At 43.2% G+C, this 23900-nt stretch overlaps 1 protein-coding gene across 1 annotated transcript in view; it reads left to right on the top strand.

The window, feature by feature from the left end:
• Nucleotides 1–23900, top strand: part of FOXO3 (forkhead box O3) — an 89155-nt gene that overhangs the window by 246 nt on the left and 65009 nt on the right. Inside the window, exon 2 of the mRNA XM_018563751.1 lies at nucleotides 101–218. Coding sequence (XP_018419253.1) covers nucleotides 101–218 — 118 coding nt within the window. The remainder of the gene's footprint in view (nucleotides 1–100; nucleotides 219–23900) is intronic.

Here is a 23900-nt window from a genome sequence, read left to right as displayed (position 1 = left end):
GAGGTGCGGGCTCTGTGAGCGGGGCTGCCGGGCAGCAGAGGAAGTGCTCGTCCCGGAGGAATGCCTGGGGGAACATGTCCTATGCAGACCTCATCACCAGAGCCATTGAGAGCTCCCCGGACAAGAGGCTCACCCTGTCCCAGATCTATGACTGGATGGTCCGCTCCGTGCCCTACTTCAAGGACAAGGGGGACAGCAACAGCTCTGCGGGGTGGAAGGTGAGAGGGGCACACACCTACCTACTACTACACTCAACTTTCCCTTCTGTCTGACTCAACACCAAACTTCTACTGCATAGGGTTCCAGCCTGTCAGCTTTTCTTTTGTGCCACCTGGGGGGATTCTCCTTCACTTCCTGTTCGCTACACAACAGGAAGTGAGTGCAAATCTCTCCAGATTAAACAGGAACTAAGGGGCACACATACATTAGAGAGCTCCCTGGCTTCTTTGGGTGTCTTTATAGGCCAATGTGGGATGATGTAACTCCTGCACATGCATATGGAAATTGATGTATTGCAGCACTTAGGTGTGCTGAGAATGTACACAGAGCTGCACATGTGCACACGGGAGTTCATTTATCCCAGCACTGAAAATGTACACTGAAATGCACATGTGTATAGGGGTACATTCATCCCAGCACTGAGAATGTAGACCGCATGCACACAGCCGTTAATCCCAGCGCTGAAAATGTACATGGAATGCACATGTGTATAGGGGTACATTCATCCTACCCCCGACAATGTAGGCTGAATGCACATGCATATAGGGAGTACATTCGTCCACACACTGAGAATATACACTGAGTGCACTTTCGTATAGGGGGTACATTCATCCACACACTAGGAATGCACACTGAATGCGTATAGGGATACAGTCACCCCAGCACTGAGAATGTATACTGGAGGTCATTCATTCACACACTGAGAATGTACTTCTCTTGCACATGCTAATGGGGAGGGGGGCGCTACATACATCTCGGCACTGATCATATACACCACATGCACACAGGAGTTCATTCATCCCAGTGCTAAAAATGGACACTAAAGGTGCCCATACACTGTACGAGAATCGCGGGAAATCCAGTGATCGTACGAGAATCGTGCAGTGTATGGAAGGCGTGCAACAGTTTCTACTGTACGGTCGCACGTCTTCCGTCGGACAAGCAGGCTGGAAAACCTTCTCGGCGGGTTAGTGGGCCGGTGTGCGACAACTGCCGAACGGGTCGGTGATCGCAAGTACGCCCCTCAGCGGGGCGGGCTTGCGATGATCACAAGTACGATCTGCCTGTCCAAGATGGGCAGATCATCTGTACGAGCTTTTAATAAGCTTAAGACCATCGCAAGACAAGTCTTGCGATGGTCGTAAGGTGTATGGGCACCTAAAGTGTGCATGTGTACAAGAGTTCCTTTGTGTGGCAGTGAGGTGTACATGTGCAGAGTTTTCTCAGCACTGAGAATGTACACTGAATGCACATGTGATCTGAGTGACAAGATGAAGGAACTCTTGTAAGCACGCACAGGTCAGTGTACATGTTAAAGAAGAGACAGACAAGTTTGTTTATTAAAGAAAGGACAGCGCATGTCTCTTCTGCCATAACAAGCCTGCGCTGGTGTGCGTTGTTGAAGCACATGGCATGTATGTAATTGATATGCAGTGCATTCTAGCACATGGGGACACGCTGCACAGCAATGCAACATGTCCTCATTTTTATTTTATTTCCAACACGTTGGTGTGAAGTGAAGCCATAGGACTGAACGCAGATTGCCTTGTCTTAGTGTCTGGGAGCCGGCGGGAGCAATCCCTTAATCCCAGAAATCAGTATGGCCTTTAGATAAACATGACGTTAGGAACATAAACTGTGCTGGAGCTGTGAGCTGACCCAGTGGTGACTACAGCCCAGTGACAGGTGAGATTTGTCACTGGTCTGCCCAGTGTTTGTGTATGGTGGGGGAGGGGAGCCTCGCATTTCCCTCTCTCTTTCCGTCTCTTTTCTTTTACATTCTTAATGTTTTAGACTCCCAACGTTTTCCAAATATTTACACTGCGTAGGAAAACTAACATCGCACGTTTATGGGTTGGCTGTGCGGTTTTATTTTTTATCCAACCGGCTCAGTGTTTGTGACAGCGTGAAATATCAGAAGCCTTTATTCTTTAAAACCATATATTTTTCCGTATTATATTTTTAGAGTAACATTTGGATAGTTGGGATGACATCTCTATGTTTAGTACTCTGCACTGTAAACATGAGGAGATGCAGCATGCTAGAGTTCAGAATGTAAACATTAGGCCCAATAAGACTGTGAGTGGGATTCAGGAGCAGCTGTGCACAGCACCAATCAGCTTCTCTCTTTCATTGGCAAGTCTTAACTGAACAAACTGAAGAGAGAAGCTGATTGGTTGTCATGCCCAGCTGCTCCAGTTTTGATAAATTCCCCTGTGTGTGTCTTGTATTTGTTTTAAAATCAGAGCAGACGGACACAGGAGTGTAGCCTGGAGGTGACCTGTTCTATGTATACTGTACACATATACAGTCCTATATGATTGGCCGTATAGTCTTGTGATGGAAAATCCTGTAGGCCTGTTGAGCATGTCATCAGCCAGGAATGTATATACTGGTCAGACCATAAACAGTGCTGCGAAAGTTCGAACAGTTAATATTTGACTACTTATTATGAAAATACATTTTAACACGGGCTTTCCGATCAGGTCGGCATGTCAGTTTCTCAGGCCAATGTTGGTTTTATAGACTGGCGTATGTAAACAGGCGGGCGTCCGTTTACATCTGGTCACCCGTGGCTCCTGGCCAGGTCTGGAAAAGCAAAGGGGGTCAAAAATCCGTTTCACCAGACCTGATCGGGGGTAACCATATGTAAATGGACAGCCATCCTTTTAGATCCGGCTGCCCATAGACTAGCATGGGTCTGATAATGTCAGATTTTCCCTCCTTCACAAGATGGAGGAAAAAAGTGCACGGGCATGGGCGTTACAACAGTCATTACCCTACCAGTCCCTCAGCCAGCTGGGCAGACACCACTCTCCGGGATCTGCCTATGTGTACAGCGCCTATGTGTTCGGCCCTCAGCCTGCTACTGCGCAGACTAGGGCTGCAGCTAACGATTATTTTCATAATCGATTAGTTAGCTGATTTATTCATTTAGATTCATCGGATTTTTTTTTTAAAAAGGCTCCAGTGATGTGGGACTACAAATCCCAGCAATAATACATTATACAGGCTGTTTAATGTATTATGTTCTGCAGTGTGCCGCTTTAAAAAAACAAAAAAAACAGGAAACGTTAAAAAGCTCCCGGCCGATCTCGACTTACTTTGAATGACAGCGTTGTCGGCGGGCAGCGGCGAGTCGGGAAGCTCACCGGGAGGAGAGGGCCAGACGCATGTCCTCAGTGTGCGTGGCTTATGTGGCGGGCGAGGAGGAGACCAGCGGTGGGCGTGGCTTATGTGTGATCGCAGCGTGTGACTCAGGCCGCGCGTGGGGCCCCGAACAGGCTGATCAGTCGATAGATGACGAATCGACGATCGAAAACGTTGCCAACGTTTTCAACCGTCCGATTTTAATCGATTAACTGTTGCAGCTCTAGCGCAGACTGCCCAGCACTCTCGTTCAGAAATCCTGTGCATGCGCGGTAGCAGGCTGGGGTCCGATCACACGGTTGTTTTGCACACAGGAAACGTGGGCTCCCTGCTGTCTGTTAAATCAGGGATAGAAAAACTAAGTGGAATTCAGGAGCCTGTCAGTCCAATCTAATGCAGCAGCTCCATTGGCAACAACTAGAGAAAACTTTAAAAGTTAGACGCCAGCTGTCATTTTTCGGGAGCATTGATTACCTGTCTCCTGTGATTTATCCAGCTCTGACTTGTATACAGAAAGCCTAATGTAAAATATAGCATTAGATTTCAGAGGTTTCTTGCACTCATCAATCAGATCCTAACCTGTTTTGGAAGTTGAGAAGAACAGGAAAGTGAGAAAGAGAACACACACTTCGAGAGGGTTGCTGCCAGTGACCCTCCAAGGTGCTCTCCAGCCAATAAGCAGCAGTCAGCGTTTGGGTATTGTGACAGCGGCACACCCACTGCTGTCAGAATACAATAGTTCAGCATGGATGGGGGAATCAAGCATTTTCTTCTGGTTTAGCCCACAGGGATGAATGAGAAAAAAATTATACAGGCTCCGTTTTTCAACGGATATGAATGGGTGTGAATTGGCCTAGTTCACACTGCTCCGTTAATTATGTTGCGCTGAAAAGAAAGTAGAACATGCGCTACTTTTTTTCAACGGATGCGGTGTTAACTAACCCCATTCGCACCCATTAATTTTTCGGCGCCTTCCATTAGCATGGAAAAACGGATCGCAACACAACGGATAGGAAGGAAATCGTAACCTAATGGATCTGAAGGTACAATTGCAAGTCACCGGACCCTCCATTGACTTGCGATTTTCCTTCCGATTTTTGGTTTGAATATATATGGCCAACTTTAGTTTAACCTCTGGGCAGGAAAAGGGTAAGCTGTTATAACAAGGTAAAGATGAACGGAGCAATTCAAGAGATTTGGGATGATTACAAAACGCTTTAGGAAGGAAAGACTTTCACTATAAAACCCATCAGGAAGCCAAGCAGGCTAGATTTGCTGTGACTAGTGCATGTGATCAGTACCGGCCCTTTCTTTAGGAATCTGCCCCTTTGCATTACGTGTACTGCAATCAATCCAGTACACGTAATGCAAATCGTAACATGCAGTCTGAGATATACATTATTGTACAGAGTATAAAGCCAGCTAGAACTCTTAATATGTTAAGTACACCGATGTAAGACCACTCTAAGCTTGGCATTCAAAATGTTTTGGACTCTGGGTCAGTGACAACTGACAGACCTGCAAGCCCCTCAAAGCTTGACCATGTAGATACAATTCCAGCTAACGATTCATTAACATGACCAATCACTTTCCATTTCTCGAGAGACAGCTTACCCCGATAGGCTGCTCCAGCACTAATCCAGGCAGTCGTGAGGCATAGAATGTGTATACATAAGCTTGTACGCTGTTAAAGAACGGCTGCTCTAAAGGATGAGGTGTTTTTTTTTTCATAGACCTATTAACCACCGTGCAGGAATACTTTTTTTTTAACATACTGAATTGTAAATCCTGCTTGTACGGTCCACGTGCATATTTTTTATTTTTTAGGGAGTATAAAAAAAGCATGTCGAATAGAGATTTTTATTTTGTAGCGAGTCATTTGGAAACTAGTAAAGAGATAAATGAGGAGGGGAACTCGCAGAAGGAGCATGTATCTTGAGAGGTCCAACAGATGCTTATACAAAGAGAGGACAGAAAGCTTCTGTTGATGTATTTATATGGCCCGTGTGTCTATATTTGCCCACAAATCTCTTTTGAGTCTTGCACTGGAAATCTGATTAAGAATGCTTATTTCCTTACCATTCCTACTCCAGGTGAATTTAAAGCTGAACTCCAGGGACATAAAAAATGTACTTGCTCCCTGCACTGCAAGGGTTAAATGCTCCCTTTTTTGCCTAGCATGCTTTTTAAAAAGCACCTTCAGTTACCTTATCCTTTGCTTCCTTGGTATCCAGCGCTCTTCTCTTCCTTCCAGCGTTCAGAGTTGTGTATGGGCCCTCTGCATTCTCACTTATAATGTTGGACTGCTGGTCCTGTATTGTACGTGATGAAGTCAAGAGTGTGACCGATGGATGGAGCAGCTTGGAAACGGTCACAAGGAAAAGCTGAGGGAGCAAGAGATAAGGTACGAAAAAAAGGCTTTTCTTTTTTATGGTACCCTAGGAACATTAAACCCTTGCAGTAGAGGGAGAGAGCCCCACTGGCAGGGGGCTGTTTGTTTATTGAAATGGTATACCATACGTCTCCTGGTGGCCATTCATTGGAATGCAATATGTGATACAGCAATACTATGCATTGCAGATCAAAAAGTCGTCCATGTACTGATTGTCTTAACAGCATTGCGGTACTGTATGTTGCGCTGTGGTAAAAAAAAGTGTTTGCACTATGGGTTTTTTTTTTCCACCACAAGAAACCCATAATATTGAGGTACTGTGTATTTCCTTGCAACGCACAGCATCCAGGAGGTTAGTTGAGGTGCCATTCAAGTGAAAGGCAAAATACCTAGTGCACGGTATCACACATTTTAATAGCTTGTGCTAAACGCACGATGTTGTGCATTTAATGCCACACTGTAGTGTCAACAGGCTCTTAAAGTAAACCTGTCGGCACCTCAGCGACATGAATCCGCTTGAACACTATGACACGGGCACTGTAAAGGGTGTATGAATATCTGTTTTATATCCATGATATTGCAAACTTGGTTGTCGTGTCAGTGAAGTCTTTCCCTATGTTTTTACCTGTTTATGACACAACTTTCTCGTATACATACATCTGATTCCTAATGTGATTTCTGCACATTGTAAGACCTATTGCTTAGGCAAGGCTTGAATTGGTGACCTGTGACACGTTTGCTTCAGGATTTGGGAAGGTATTGATTACATACACAATATCCATTCTTTACATAACCTGTTAGCTGCAGGCCTCCTACAGTAGCATGAACATGTCATATTTCCATTTATCCACCTTTAAGGCCTCATTCACACCGGAAGCCATTCGCCCCCCTACGCTCACCTCAAGGGCAGGTTTGTAGGGGTGCGTGTTTCCTGGCTCAGACGCAGACGGGATCCATCCTGTGGGCATACGAGTACGCTCAACCGCACGGATGTGCAGGGCGGGTGACCGTAGAGGGGCATACGGTCGTGTAGTCCCATAGGACAGGGGCTATGTACTAATCACACACAGCACCTGTTCTTCCCGGGAGCTGCTCGATATGGCCGTGCACGCAGCTGTACGTACCGGCCGATTCCAGTGTGAATGAGGCCTTACTGAGCAGGCAGGCAGCACAGACCGCCTGAAAGTATTAAGAAAAAACTACTTTGTCAATGAGGTTGTGAGTTCAAGTTAAATGTTTACAGGCAAAGTATATAAATAAAATGTAATTTTTAGATGGCAATAATAAGTCTGGGCAACTACGAAGCATGTTTGTGGATTAGAGTGCTGCTTGTATTACCAGAGGCATTCCATCTGGGTTTAAACGAAGTGTGACATCAAAGTGTTGTGCTGTCCATATTTCATATGGGCTGTGTTTGGAAAGCAGGCAAAGACATTGTGTCCTGGTCTAACAGAAAAGTAAATAATCCTGCAAACAGACGTTGTTGGCGGTCATACAGACTTGGACGAACCTGGTCTATAAAGCAGCATTTCATCATCTTTGGATTAAAAGTACCATTACACTAATATGTTAGTGGCTAACCTGTAGTAGTAATGTTCATGGTAATAGTGTGACGATAGGACTTCATTCTGCCTTCATTTACCGTCTAAAGGAGTTGTACAGTACCAGCATATACTATCCTGTTATTACATCAGCAGTGTAATAGGAATACATATTAGAGTTGTTTTTCATAATGCAATCAAAGCTTGCTTGAAGAAATCCCTTTTATGTAGTGAGTGCTGCCTTCTGTCTGTCCATTACTTTCACAACTTCCTGGATTCCCAGTGTGCTTTGCATCTCTTTCCTCACTGCTTGATGTGATGAAATCTCGATTGCTCAATACTACATATCCCATAATGCGTTGCTTCCAGCAAGCAATGATGAGGTTACATTGTTCAGAAGTTGAGTTATAGTTCAGAAGGCAAGCTCTGAGAGTTGCTTTAGCTTTTCAGGTTTTGGGGCTTTTGAGAATGATTCAGCCACGCGTGTGTATCATACTCAATACTACATATCCCATAATGCGTTGCTTCCAGCAAGCAATGATGAGGTTACATTGTTCAGAAGTTGAGTTATAGTTCAGAAGGCAAGCTCTGAGAGTTGCTTTAGCTTTTCAGGTTTTGGGGCTTTTGAGAATGATTCAGCCACGCGTGTGTATCATACATCTATCTATCTTTCCAATCTATCTATCTTTCCAATCTATCTATCTTTCCAATCTATCTATCTTTCCAATCTATCTATCTTTCCAATCTATCTATCTTTCCAATCTATCTATCTTTCCAATCTATCTCTCACACATAGACACAGAAAGCTATGGTGTATATTGGGTGAAGCTTGTGAAAGGCTAGTCCTGTTCTCCAGTTATCAGTTATTGATACTAGGTCTAGCAGGCTGTTCCATACACATGTGAATCTGTATGAGGACAGTTAGGGGGTCTATTTAAATAAAACAAAATTTTCACACAACTTTTAGCCAAGATTCATACATTTTTCTAATTGGCTTCCATTGGAAAAATGTGTGAGTCCTCCAGTGATGGGGGTGAAACATTTATAAATAGCCCCCTTATTGTTTATGGCACAGTGTTATCTGAGATTATAAAAAAAACATAATAGGCTTCCCTTTAGACCAGGGGTCTCAACCTCCGGCCCACCAGCTGTGGTGGAACTACAAATCCCATGAGGCATTGCATGATTCTCGCAGCCACAGACATGACTCCCGAAGAGAGATGCATCATGAGATTGAGGAGACCAGCGGTGGGCGTGGCTTATGTGTGATCGCAGCGTGTGACTCAGGCCGCGCGTGGGGCCCCGAACAGGCTGATCAGTCGATAGATGACGAATCGACGATCGAAAACGTTGCCAACGTTTTCAACCGTCCGATTTTAATCGATTAACTGTTGCAGCTCTAGCGCAGACTGCCCAGCACTCTCGTTCAGAAATCCTGTGCATGCGCGGTAGCAGGCTGGGGTCCGATCACACGGTTGTTTTGCACACAGGAAACGTGGGCTCCCTGCTGTCTGTTAAATCAGGGATAGAAAAACTAAGTGGAATTCAGGAGCCTGTCAGTCCAATCTAATGCAGCAGCTCCATTGGCAACAACTAGAGAAAACTTTAAAAGTTAGACGCCAGCTGTCATTTTTCGGGAGCATTGATTACCTGTCTCCTGTGATTTATCCAGCTCTGACTTGTATACAGAAAGCCTAATGTAAAATATAGCATTAGATTTCAGAGGTTTCTTGCACTCATCAATCAGATCCTAACCTGTTTTGGAAGTTGAGAAGAACAGGAAAGTGAGAAAGAGAACACACACTTCGAGAGGGTTGCTGCCAGTGACCCTCCAAGGTGCTCTCCAGCCAATAAGCAGCAGTCAGCGTTTGGGTATTGTGACAGCGGCACACCCACTGCTGTCAGAATACAATAGTTCAGCATGGATGGGGGAATCAAGCATTTTCTTCTGGTTTAGCCCACAGGGATGAATGAGAAAAAAATTATACAGGCTCCGTTTTTCAACGGATATGAATGGGTGTGAATTGGCCTAGTTCACACTGCTCCGTTAATTATGTTGCGCTGAAAAGAAAGTAGAACATGCGCTACTTTTTTTCAACGGATGCGGTGTTAACTAACCCCATTCGCACCCATTAATTTTTCGGCGCCTTCCATTAGCATGGAAAAACGGATCGCAACACAACGGATAGGAAGGAAATCGTAACCTAATGGATCTGAAGGTACAATTGCAAGTCACCGGACCCTCCATTGACTTGCGATTTTCCTTCCGATTTTTGGTTTGAATATATATGGCCAACTTTAGTTTAACCTCTGGGCAGGAAAAGGGTAAGCTGTTATAACAAGGTAAAGATGAACGGAGCAATTCAAGAGATTTGGGATGATTACAAAACGCTTTAGGAAGGAAAGACTTTCACTATAAAACCCATCAGGAAGCCAAGCAGGCTAGATTTGCTGTGACTAGTGCATGTGATCAGTACCGGCCCTTTCTTTAGGAATCTGCCCCTTTGCATTACGTGTACTGCAATCAATCCAGTACACGTAATGCAAATCGTAACATGCAGTCTGAGATATACATTATTGTACAGAGTATAAAGCCAGCTAGAACTCTTAATATGTTAAGTACACCGATGTAAGACCACTCTAAGCTTGGCATTCAAAATGTTTTGGACTCTGGGTCAGTGACAACTGACAGACCTGCAAGCCCCTCAAAGCTTGACCATGTAGATACAATTCCAGCTAACGATTCATTAACATGACCAATCACTTTCCATTTCTCGAGAGACAGCTTACCCCGATAGGCTGCTCCAGCACTAATCCAGGCAGTCGTGAGGCATAGAATGTGTATACATAAGCTTGTACGCTGTTAAAGAACGGCTGCTCTAAAGGATGAGGTGTTTTTTTTTTCATAGACCTATTAACCACCGTGCAGGAATACTTTTTTTTTAACATACTGAATTGTAAATCCTGCTTGTACGGTCCACGTGCATATTTTTTATTTTTTAGGGAGTATAAAAAAAGCATGTCGAATAGAGATTTTTATTTTGTAGCGAGTCATTTGGAAACTAGTAAAGAGATAAATGAGGAGGGGAACTCGCAGAAGGAGCATGTATCTTGAGAGGTCCAACAGATGCTTATACAAAGAGAGGACAGAAAGCTTCTGTTGATGTATTTATATGGCCCGTGTGTCTATATTTGCCCACAAATCTCTTTTGAGTCTTGCACTGGAAATCTGATTAAGAATGCTTATTTCCTTACCATTCCTACTCCAGGTGAATTTAAAGCTGAACTCCAGGGACATAAAAAATGTACTTGCTCCCTGCACTGCAAGGGTTAAATGCTCCCTTTTTTGCCTAGCATGCTTTTTAAAAAGCACCTTCAGTTACCTTATCCTTTGCTTCCTTGGTATCCAGCGCTCTTCTCTTCCTTCCAGCGTTCAGAGTTGTGTATGGGCCCTCTGCATTCTCACTTATAATGTTGGACTGCTGGTCCTGTATTGTACGTGATGAAGTCAAGAGTGTGACCGATGGATGGAGCAGCTTGGAAACGGTCACAAGGAAAAGCTGAGGGAGCAAGAGATAAGGTACGAAAAAAAGGCTTTTCTTTTTTATGGTACCCTAGGAACATTAAACCCTTGCAGTAGAGGGAGAGAGCCCCACTGGCAGGGGGCTGTTTGTTTATTGAAATGGTATACCATACGTCTCCTGGTGGCCATTCATTGGAATGCAATATGTGATACAGCAATACTATGCATTGCAGATCAAAAAGTCGTCCATGTACTGATTGTCTTAACAGCATTGCGGTACTGTATGTTGCGCTGTGGTAAAAAAAAGTGTTTGCACTATGGGTTTTTTTTTTCCACCACAAGAAACCCATAATATTGAGGTACTGTGTATTTCCTTGCAACGCACAGCATCCAGGAGGTTAGTTGAGGTGCCATTCAAGTGAAAGGCAAAATACCTAGTGCACGGTATCACACATTTTAATAGCTTGTGCTAAACGCACGATGTTGTGCATTTAATGCCACACTGTAGTGTCAACAGGCTCTTAAAGTAAACCTGTCGGCACCTCAGCGACATGAATCCGCTTGAACACTATGACACGGGCACTGTAAAGGGTGTATGAATATCTGTTTTATATCCATGATATTGCAAACTTGGTTGTCGTGTCAGTGAAGTCTTTCCCTATGTTTTTACCTGTTTATGACACAACTTTCTCGTATACATACATCTGATTCCTAATGTGATTTCTGCACATTGTAAGACCTATTGCTTAGGCAAGGCTTGAATTGGTGACCTGTGACACGTTTGCTTCAGGATTTGGGAAGGTATTGATTACATACACAATATCCATTCTTTACATAACCTGTTAGCTGCAGGCCTCCTACAGTAGCATGAACATGTCATATTTCCATTTATCCACCTTTAAGGCCTCATTCACACCGGAAGCCATTCGCCCCCCTACGCTCACCTCAAGGGCAGGTTTGTAGGGGTGCGTGTTTCCTGGCTCAGACGCAGACGGGATCCATCCTGTGGGCATACGAGTACGCTCAACCGCACGGATGTGCAGGGCGGGTGACCGTAGAGGGGCATACGGTCGTGTAGTCCCATAGGACAGGGGCTATGTACTAATCACACACAGCACCTGTTCTTCCCGGGAGCTGCTCGATATGGCCGTGCACGCAGCTGTACGTACCGGCCGATTCCAGTGTGAATGAGGCCTTACTGAGCAGGCAGGCAGCACAGACCGCCTGAAAGTATTAAGAAAAAACTACTTTGTCAATGAGGTTGTGAGTTCAAGTTAAATGTTTACAGGCAAAGTATATAAATAAAATGTAATTTTTAGATGGCAATAATAAGTCTGGGCAACTACGAAGCATGTTTGTGGATTAGAGTGCTGCTTGTATTACCAGAGGCATTCCATCTGGGTTTAAACGAAGTGTGACATCAAAGTGTTGTGCTGTCCATATTTCATATGGGCTGTGTTTGGAAAGCAGGCAAAGACATTGTGTCCTGGTCTAACAGAAAAGTAAATAATCCTGCAAACAGACGTTGTTGGCGGTCATACAGACTTGGACGAACCTGGTCTATAAAGCAGCATTTCATCATCTTTGGATTAAAAGTACCATTACACTAATATGTTAGTGGCTAACCTGTAGTAGTAATGTTCATGGTAATAGTGTGACGATAGGACTTCATTCTGCCTTCATTTACCGTCTAAAGGAGTTGTACAGTACCAGCATATACTATCCTGTTATTACATCAGCAGTGTAATAGGAATACATATTAGAGTTGTTTTTCATAATGCAATCAAAGCTTGCTTGAAGAAATCCCTTTTATGTAGTGAGTGCTGCCTTCTGTCTGTCCATTACTTTCACAACTTCCTGGATTCCCAGTGTGCTTTGCATCTCTTTCCTCACTGCTTGATGTGATGAAATCTCGATTGCTCAATACTACATATCCCATAATGCGTTGCTTCCAGCAAGCAATGATGAGGTTACATTGTTCAGAAGTTGAGTTATAGTTCAGAAGGCAAGCTCTGAGAGTTGCTTTAGCTTTTCAGGTTTTGGGGCTTTTGAGAATGATTCAGCCACGTGTGTGTATCATACATCTATCTATCTATCTTTCCAATCTATCTATCTTTACAATCTATCTATCTTTCCAATCTATCTATCTTTCCAATCTATCTCTCACACATAGACACAGAAAGCTATGGTGTATATTGGGTGAAGCTTGTGAAAGGCTAGTCCTGTTCTCCAGTTATCAGTTATTGATACTAGGTCTAGCAGGCTGTTCCATACACATGTGAATCTGTATGAGGACAGTTAGGGGGTCTATTTAAATAAAACAAAATTTTCACACAACTTTTAGCCAAGATTCATACATTTTTCTAATTGGCTTCCATTGGAAAAATGTGTGAGTCCTCCAGTGATGGGGGTGAAACATTTATAAATAGCCCCCTTATTGTTTATGGCACAGTGTTATCTGAGATTATAAAAAAAACATAATAGGCTTCCCTTTAGACCAGGGGTCTCAACCTCCGGCCCACCAGCTGTGGTGGAACTACAAATCCCATGAGGCATTGCATGATTCTCGCAGCCACAGACATGACTCCCGAAGAGAGATGCATCATGAGATTTGTAGTTTCACCACAGCTGGAGGGCCGGAGGTTTGAGACCCCTGCGTTTAGACCAATACAAAATACTAGCCGTTATTGCAATGTACACCAGCCATGACTGCAGTCAGGTGGCCTGCAGTCACTCTTCAGCTGAAAAGTTTAGTCTTCACTCCTCGATTTGAGTATTCAACTTTTGTCGAGCTGGCTGGGCCATCCACTGTATTAATGTCTATTCCTGTGAATCGGTCAAAATTCTAACCGTGTATGGTGAGCCAAATGTTGTTGTAATGCATTTGTGGCTGAAAGATGTCACGTCTGCAGTCTTCATGTGGGCTTGTCACAGAGAGGGCACATAGGGACATGTGTATATATAAGTAATGGCAGAAGCAGCCTGGTTGTCTTTCACAGAGCCTGCAAATATAGATGGTAAAATTCAAGGTTCTTTGCATCACATTATGTATCCACACCTATGCATGAGTATAGCCCGGCAAGTTTGTGCTTGCGACTCGTGCCGATTTAGTGCATTTTGCCCCCATAGACTTTTAAATAGGAGGGCCTATTTTTGGGGCCAAAAATGCACGCCCAAAAGAAGCTCATCTACTTTTTCAAGTTCCCTATGACGAGCAACAATTGACGCAACACTCAAATGTGAATGGGCTCCATTGAATAATGAGATTCTTCATCTTGAGTGTTGTCATGCTTTGAAAGTCACTGGGAATTGTGGTAATCGTATACTTCATAAGTGTGACTTTGTGGTACAGCAGTGTGATTAGAAAGTGTTTACAGTTGAACATGGAACTACTGTCCATTGGTTTATTTTACATGGTTTTGTTGTATAACCTGGAGGAAATTGAATATACTCGCTTGTCACGGGACCGCAGCCAACAATGCAATTGTGTTATATTTGTTTTATATTTAATTTTTATGCAGCATAATTTATTCACAATCTGTATCTATTAAAATATGTAGTATTGTTAGCACTGTTTAAATCATTATGCTTAAAAGAAAAGCTATGAAACATTAATAAGCATACAAGTGAGTGCAAATGAGGATAGCAGTAGTGCAGGCTACTTCAACAAATGCAGCCATATTGTTCCCTCTGTGTTTATTATCGGCACTGTTTTATTGATTGATGCAGCCTATACCACTAGACTTGCCTGAGCTCAATCCTCGGAGCGTGCCCATATCAGTAAAAGGAGCCTTCTCCAATGAAGACTGTGCAAGTACATTTTGTGTTGTTCTGTTTATGCATGAACACTAATGATGTTTGGGGCTTGGTGCGAACAGAGTTCACCCATGTGAAACTGTCAGTGCCAATCAGGTGTGGCCGGGCATTCCCTGCTCCATAGCTACACGTAACAAAGGGTTTCAGAATGTCCCGGCTGCAACTTGATTGGGCTGCGATGGGTGTGTTACTGATAGTTTTGCTCAGGCTTGGGCGAACTTAATATGTACTAAGCCCATGGTCATCTTTGAAACACACACACGTAACTGCTTCTGTTGTAGTTAGAAGCGGCAGACAAGTGCCCTGGAAGGAGGACATAAGGCAGGTCTATGTCACACTGGCTGTCATTCCAGGCATGCTGAAAGGTGTAATGGCTGCACCTAAATATTAGGATTGCTGTATTCTTCCTTTTCCTTTAGAATATAACCGCTTTGTAGGTCTGAAAGCATAAGGCATGAGATAATCCATGACCACACAGCCACTTAAAGGGAAATAAAAAATATATATGTCACGCTAATAAACATGCTCCGATTTTGCTGTTCCAATTCAAAAGAGACCGCTGATTCTACTGCAAAAAAAGGTTTGCAATTAAAATGTACAGCAGCAATCCACTATCAGAATGATTCCACAACTGCAAAAGCAAATTCCACAGATGGTCTGTATGAATATACTTCAAACTCTTTGTTCAGTGGAAGCAAAGTAGTATTTACCAGGTGGAGGTGGTACATTGCGGTTTAGCTATTTTGAAAGACAACGGGAATCTACCAACAATCTCGTGCACTGTTTGGGTAGGGGTAAGACTATTACTTTTGTGAGGGCTGGTGTGGACCAGGCCACTGGGGTACCATGAAGGCCTCATTCATCTGGGCATCAAAATCAATGCGTTCATATTAATTTGGAGCTAATTTTTATACACGTTTGGAAGCATGTAATGCTTTGTATGTATGGCTGACTATACACTTGATGTTCAGCAGCATCTAGGTGCATTCCATTTAGATGCATTTAAACAAGAAATGTGTGCGTCCTGGGGCTGTTTAGTCTGGTTTTCTGCAGCTAAACACATGTAAACACCCGTACATCTAGGCTCAGAAGAAATGGATCTGAGAAGTGTAAGTTTTTGTTAATTTCCAGATCGATTTCTTTTGTATTAAATGTAGGAGGCCCATGTGCCTCCATCTTTAGGATGCCATGCACTTAAAGGTAAATTCAACGTTTATTGGAGAGAAAAAAAATACACACTTCTTTAGTTTTTAGTTTATATTTTTTGCATTGGAGCCATTAAAGCATTGCAACCATCAGTGGATTGTGGGCGCAATACTGGCTGCTGCAAATTTTCCCTCCTGTCCATCTCTATACCAAGGTACAGGCATTCGGTAACATGGGCGAAAAGGGAAAAATGGATGGACTACAAGAGCGGTGACGTTCCATTCAGAACTAGAAGTCCCTCTGCTGGAGTGGCTGTTGGAACTTTTAGTTTCCACATTTACAGGTCTTTCAAAGGATCTGTATATGGATGATGCGGGTTTGTGGGTGGAGCAAAGCACAGTTATGTCTAATTCAAAGAAGAGCAGATGCCTGCAGTAAGGAGGATCCCATAATTCAGGTAAGTGGGGAGACCAGTGGCTGGGGTTCGTTGTGACCGTGTTTCATATTATTTCCTGAATATGGGTATAAGATGGAACCTAATCCAAAAGATAAACTTAGCCTTTAACGGCATACTAGCTGATCTCTCATTGCAAAGGAAATAGTTAGAAATGTTGACTGGTTTGTGATTTTTGACTATCTCTTGCTTTTCCATGTGAATGAAGTTCTTTAAATAACTAGATGTAGCAACATGGAGTCTTATTGCTAGAAATGGGGAGAAAGGAAAGGTAGAGCAATCCCATCCAAGCTACCAATTAGATTCCAGTTCTCTGCTTTCATTTTTTCTTTGGAAGAATATTGCCTGGTTATTTTGGGAAATCCCCATGAGGAATCATGCACACAGGCATCAAAATACATACGTCCACATGCCTTTTGGAGCTCATGGAATTTTCTATGACTGAATTCACACTAGACGTTCAAAAGCATGTAGGTGCATTCGGTCTAACTGCGTCTACACAATTTGCGTATCCAGGAACACTTTAGCTCGGTGTCATTCGGCTACACACGTGTAAAAACACAAGTACAGTTATAGAAGATTTCCAGGCAAATAAAATCTTAACCCTTGCAGTGGGGCTTCCCCCTTCACTGCAAGGGTAAGTGCTTGTTTTGCCTAGGGAGCTAAAACAACAGTTATATTTGCCCAAACCATGATCCCGGTTTCCTAGGCTAGTCCCTTCATCCTTGTTCCCTCTCCGCTCCAGATGTCCAAGTCCCTGTATAGGATGTGAGAACGCAGAGAGCCATTCCTTTGCTGGAGCACAGGAGGAGAGAGGCTGAAGGGACCTGTCTATGAGCGAGCCTGGTACATGGTTTCGGTGAGTATAACTGTATGTAATCGTAGTTGGCTCACCTGCAAGAGGCCTAATGACTAAAGTATGCTCAGGCGCTATATCTTAACATTTCTTTTAACAAGAAGACTCCAGGTTTCTGCCACCATTCTCTTAAATGGTAATTGCAGAGAGGTACGTCAAGTAGTGTGAAATTACACCTTTCCACATTTGTAATTCACACTGTGTATGGGTTTTGATTGGATTTGTCACCATACGACACATGAGTGCACCTTGGCAGCTGATTGTGGATGCCCGCTCTGTTGACCATCATGAGACAGTAGGCATTTGTATTATTTCTATTGTATTTCTTATTTTAATTGAAAATATAATGATAATAATGTGTGGAAAATACTTGTTTTCCTATGCATGTGATTTAACTAATAAGCTTGTGTGAATATTGGCACAATAACCAACTCAACAAGGTTGTAACAAGCTTATCATCTTGTGTGCTCTGACTAGATTCTGTCCACAAGCATTTAAAGCAAGGGCGGGCAACCTTGGCATTCCAGCTGTGGTTAAACTAACAATCCCATCATGCCTTTCTCTCTGGGAGTCATACCTGGGGCTGCCAGTCTTGCAGTGCCTCATAGGGTAGTTCCACAATAGCTGAAGTGCCAAGGTTGCCTACCTACCCCTGATTTAAAGTGTAATTGCTATAGGATTAAAAGGGACAATATTACCCATGGTTATTGGAAGTATCTAGGAAGATTACAAAGTATGATAACTTGGCTACAACGATGGCTTTACAATATACAAACAAAGCTAATGATTTAAGGGCATGGTAACAGATATACATGAGTCTAAGGCTCATTTGCGTATCTGCACAGGCGCTTTTGCAAGTGTTTCAGGCTTGAGCATTTTATTTATTTATTTCTTTTTTAGCCAATGCAAAGTTAGTTACTAGGAAAAAAACACTTGAAAAAACGTGAGCTCCCATTGAAGTCTGTTGGGGCCAAAATGCTTGACCCTGCTCCAAAAGAAGTTCAAGTATTTTTTTTCACGCTTTTAGGTGTTTTAGTACAAGTGACAGAACGCTTAGGCGTGAACAGGGGCCATTGAAAACAATGGGGTTCTTCCAGTTGAGCAGTTTAGCGCCTGGGTATTCGAACTACAAAACGCTAACCCTAAGGTGTGAATTACCTTTACCCCCCTTTCTCTGCATGCTGATATGAAATGCCCTTATATTCATTAAACAAACATATTTTGCTTTTTCTTACAATTTATTATTTTTTCCACTTCCTGGAACTCGTGGACATTAGTGACGTAATTGTGCCCAAGCGATGCATTCTGGGATATGGAATTTTACATCAGCAGAGCATTGCTGGCAAATTTTATCTATAATCTCCCAAGATGCCAGGGAAAGGCATTTTCCTCCCTTTCCCTGAGATGACGTGCATGGTCACATGTGCCAGAGTTCTAAAGGTGCCCAAGGTGTATGGAAGGTTTCTACTGTAAGGTCGCACGTCTTTTGTCTTACGAGCATGTTTGAAAACCCACCAAGAATCGTACGATTTTCGGTGGGTTTGTGGCCTGCTTGTAAGACAAATGCCGCACGGGCCGGTGTGCGCAAGCGCACACTGCCCGTTCAGCATTGCGGTCATCAGAAGCCTGCCCCTCAGCGGGGTGGGATTGCGATGATCGCAAGTACGATCTGCCTGTCCAAGATGGGCAGATCGTACGTTTTAAAAAAATTACCTTACAACCATTGCAGGACAAAAGTCTTGCAATGCTTGTAAGGTGTATGGCCAGCTTAAGAAGAAAAGGGAGATCTAGTAACCTGTCCTTAGTAGAATGGCCATTGTCAGAAGACTGGGGAAGAAAAGAGAAATAAGGTATGCAAAGAATACAAAGTGGCAATTATCTAGAAGTATGTGTTTGTAGATTGTCATTACTAAACATTTCTAAAGGTGTGTTTGTTGTCATTTCAAAGATATGGGTAAAGGTCCGCTTTGAAAGACTTTTAAAGTCAATTACATTAAGGTATGGCTGATTTGAACATATGCAGTCCAGCTAATATGTGTAGTGCAGGTGCTGCGGTTTCATCTAAAATCCTGGCTTGTGATTAAAGAGGTAAACACTGCATTTCAGTTTGTGTGTTCTCCACACTGTGGACCAATGTATAAAACGATATACAATGGACAGCCTGGCTTTACCTTCTTTATTCTGCCAGATCGTGGCACCCAATGGGGGACTTCACCCAGTGGGGACCCAAACAGACTGGAGCAGAGTTTTGTGTGCTAGTTATGCACTATTTAATTTTTTTATAAGCGGTATAGTTCACACTGTAGCATTTAGTGAAAATTTCGGAAAAGGAAAGCGTTCTTTTTAAAGGGGGAAGTTCACTTTTTCACAAATTGTGGAACAATTATTTACTCGCAGTACCCTGCCACAACTGCTGCTCCTACACATCTGCTACCCCCTACACAAGTCCTGCCAGCCAGCATGGTGGTCCGTACACTGGATTTCCCAGCCCTGCACTATGGAATGCTTATAATGCTTGCAAATGGCGAGCGCTCAATGGTCATTATGGTCAAATGACCACGCTGACCAATGAGAAGCACTTCTCAATGGTCAGCAGGGTCATGTAACACTGCTGACCAATGAGCACTCGCCGTTTGCAAGCATTGTAAGAATTGCACAATGTAGGGATGAAGAAGTGTGATGTAGGGACAGGGAATGAGTGTGTCCATCTATGGCAGCGGTTCTCAACCTGTGGGTCGGGGCCCATTTGGGGGTCGAATTACTATTTGCCAGGGGTCGCCCGGGAGTCTCCTGCTATTAGATGGCGTCTCCCGGCCGCCTGGGAGAGAAACACTTTCTCCCGAGCAGAGTAAACCTTTTTTGTCTGACATTGGGAGCCGTAGGCCGCCGTAAGTCAGAAAAAAAAACACCCTAGGAATGCATAGCTAGATTCCTATTGGCTATTTCACTTTGCAATAGCAAACTAGCTATTGCCCCCGCCCTCTGCTGCTGCCAATCAGCAGAGGGGGACCTGACGTTCTCCATCAGGTCCCCACTACTGATTGACAGCAGCAGAGGGCGGGTGCAATAGCTAGTTTGCTATTGGCTATTGTAAAGTGAAATAGCCAATAGGAATTTTGCTATGCATTCCTAGGGTGTTTTTTGTTGTTTTTTATTCTGACGGCGTACACCAGTGGTTCTCAAGCTGTGGGTCGCTGTGTGATTTCTGCTGTGCTAGGTGAGAGTCCTCCTCAGCCCTTACCTAGAGCAGCAGTGTCAGTTCTCCCGCCAGAAGTCGCTGCAGCAGTCGCGTCATTCCTAAATTTTACCGTTGGGGGTCACCACAACTTGGCAAATGTTACCAAGGGGTCCCGGCCCTAGAAAGGTTGAGAACCACTGATCTATGGCTTATCAGATAAGTCTGTATGTGTGCAAAAAGTCAATCTATGAGGCCTGCAGTACTATGGAATATGAGCCTAAGACATTCCAAGGGTTAATATTTGTGAATGGTTTCTTTTGTGCATTAGCTTGTTAAAGCTGAGAATAAAATGTAAACAAATCGGGAATCAGGTAGGACTTGTTTTCTATGGGTTGGTTCTAAACTGATTTGGTAAGGGTTTCAGATCCTTGATCACAGCAAATATTTCAGTGTAGCTTGTACAAGCAATCTGCCTTGTATAGAAATTATAAATATTTATTTTGTTATTTAAATATTGTATGCATTTTAAAAGCACTAAGTGCGAGGACCTAAGATCAATTAGCACGGTCTCCATAGGTAATTTAGAATTTGATATAATGACATTTGAGCTGTGTATTCTAGAAGCTCTCATCCTTTTGGTGCAGCGAGGACAAGTTTTGGTTAACATGGGAAACAAATACAGTTTTCACTGTTGCATGTTTTACTGAATTTTGTGTGATATGTAACAAAAAACCCATGTTACCATTTTAATGGGAAAGACCTCCCCAGAGAAGACACCTGATTAAACTTTCATTAGCCACCTGTCTGATTTAGTTTTACTACGGTGCTGATAATTTTTCCCTGACGTCATGGTTAAAGTGACATTACCATCTGGAAGTGACGGAGCTTTGCCTAATCAGAATGGCCTGTCATTTAGGTGTAGGGGCAACTAAAGCTGGCGGCAAATATGTGCAGGCACCTCCCAGGTTATCGTCAATTTGAGAGTGTAGTGATATAAACTGCGTTTTTTAGTCATTGTAGATTTAAAGTGACCTTAGTCACTTTCAATCTACAAAATCTACCACAGTGTCTGTGCGGGTGCACTCTGCCTGGCTGGCTGCATTGACTTACACTGTGCCTCTCCTCTTCTCCTGGCCAAAGATCTCTACTGCGCATGCGCCCACCCCATGATCCTTCGCGGCCACTCGAGAATCTTCAGGTGTTTGGACGGGAGTGAGCACCAAAGACGCAGGTATGTTTTTAACCTTTTTTGTTTTTTGCATATATCTGCTGCTTGCTAGCGGTACATATATGCAAAAAAAAACCCCAAATATTTAATTCTGCTTTAATACTGAGATTTGGCAGCGTCTCTTTATGCAGAAATCTTACAGAAATGACTTTGCTTTGTTGATGAATTTATGAATGGTAGGCATCATGGCTAATGGATTATTTTATATAGCAGACAACCCATGCCTTATAGCTCAGTAACTTGTAGGGACTCTGTACAGTAATAAGTTATAGGCTTCCTTTAGCACAGATCATTGCTGCACATCTTATGACTAGATACCTATACTTTCCACAAGCTTATTAGGAACATTAGGGAAAAGTAAAAGCTTTTCCTAAGTGCAGTTCTCTACATTTCCTAACCATCTCTGTCTACTATTCAGTGACACATTTTGTTCCAAGTGTGGTTCTCTAACATCACTGGTCGCTGTATCATTACTTGTTACAATAAAGGAGGGCTTTGCTGATTGCCAAGGAAGGATCTTGACTCTAGTTCGTCCCTTGGGGGCCCACTGCAGCAACGCATATATTACACAGGTGATTGGTGTCATCCTGTGAATTGTGCTTGTATAGGAGGTGCAAAGCTCCTGAATATTGCAAAATAGTATACAATGCATTGATGAAAATGTTTAAACTTCATTAAAAGTAAGTCCATGCAGGCCAAAGCAACAATTTTTTTTTAAAATTCAGGCTTCCCCAGATGCTTATGCTTGCCTAACCACTTCTCTGTTCATCCACCAAGAACAAAGGGAAAGCGCTGTGTCATTGGAGTCATGGCTTACACAGGGCTATGGCAATCTCATGTGACAGTGCTGAAAGGAGAAGTCACGTGCCCGTCCATAACCTTAAAGTAAATAGTGTTTCCTTTTGCTGCTGGACCAGGGAGGGTGCCAAGAAACCGCAATTATATCATGCTTGGGAGTTGGGGAACTAATGTAAACCTGTTTCTTTTCCCTGATCACATTTAGTCATAACAGTAGGGGGGAATGGGATAGTTTCATGTAGCAACCAGTAAGGAATTGGCCTTTATGTTCTATTCCAACCTAAAATAAAATTCCACTGCCGTCTCACTGGTTGCCAGGAGCAAAAACTTCACTTTTGCTTTTTTCTCCAGCTTTTTTTAAACACGGCTTAGGGTGACAGCTGATATGTGTGTTGTTAAACCGCACATGCCCCTCTACTTGTACATGTGGCAGGTTGCATCTCATCGTTTTAGCTTAAGGTTAAGTAAGTTTTCCACTGAAGTTTTTCGTATTCCGAGCAATACAGATCTATTCTGGGAACTTGCTATTAAAAGCACACTTATGTTTTTATGTTTTTTTCTTTAATGTTACTTTAACAGATTGGCCAGGAAAGACTTGTACTCATCGTTCTGACATCCCCGTCATGGAAGATTTCCTCAATCAGTAAGCCAGTGCTACATTTTTTTAGAAGTATCCAGCTCTTGTAACACTATGGGAGGAGGGAAAGGAGTGCCAGATGTAGACACATCTGTTTGTAATCTCTTCAGTGCTTAGGAAAAAAGATACTTAACCGAAAATGTAACTCCTCTTCCTCCTCCTCCTCCTTTTATGTGCCCCATTTTGTAAACACAAGAAAACCAATGGGATGTTGGTTCCTTTTTCAGTAGCAGGGCTACAGGAACTGTGATATCTTATGGTCACTTTAGTGTCGCATGCTCCTTACCACTGTAACCTTTTAAAAGGATGACTGCTTCACATGCCAATTGTAGAATTTATACAGTGGTGATGAACCTTTAAAGTATAAAATATGTAGGAATGGATATTGCATGTCAGGCTCCATGTCCGAGCATCACCTTCTTTTCTAACTTCTATACATTAACAGGTAAGTGATTCTTATGCTGATAGAGAAAATAGTGGTGATCTGCATCACCCTTTGACTTCTGTCTTTTGAAAATTAAGGAAATTTAGTTCTTCCCATCAGAGTTGGTGACTGCCGGACCCCACCATGGAGTTTCACACCTCCTGCTGCATTGAAGTGGAGTCTCTGCACTCTTACCAAATTCTCCATAATCCTAAATCCATTTTAACAATTCTGCCAATATGTCCTCATTCACCGGGGGCTTGCGGCTGCAAGAACCAATGGATTCTTGTGGCAGAAATCCCAGGTGTGTCCACCAATGGCTGTCCGCATGTAATCATACATGGAACGGGTTTGGGATACATGATTGTCCCAGGACACAATCTGTCTGCGTCCAGGGACAATCATCTATCGCGAACTGCAGGTAATTGCTCCATGTATGATTGCATGCGGACAGCTGCTAACAGATCTAAATGTCAATCTGTCATTAACTTGAATGGGCACAGCGGCTGCGTCTCTACAGATTCGAATTATTGTATCC

Source organism: Nanorana parkeri, unplaced genomic scaffold, assembly GCF_000935625.1.
Source record: "Nanorana parkeri isolate BGI_ZX_2015 unplaced genomic scaffold, ASM93562v1 scaffold691, whole genome shotgun sequence".
Taxonomy (NCBI): domain Eukaryota; kingdom Metazoa; phylum Chordata; class Amphibia; order Anura; family Dicroglossidae; genus Nanorana; species Nanorana parkeri.
Note: the sequence above shows the minus strand (reverse complement) of the source record. Positions and strands in the feature narration are given on the sequence as shown.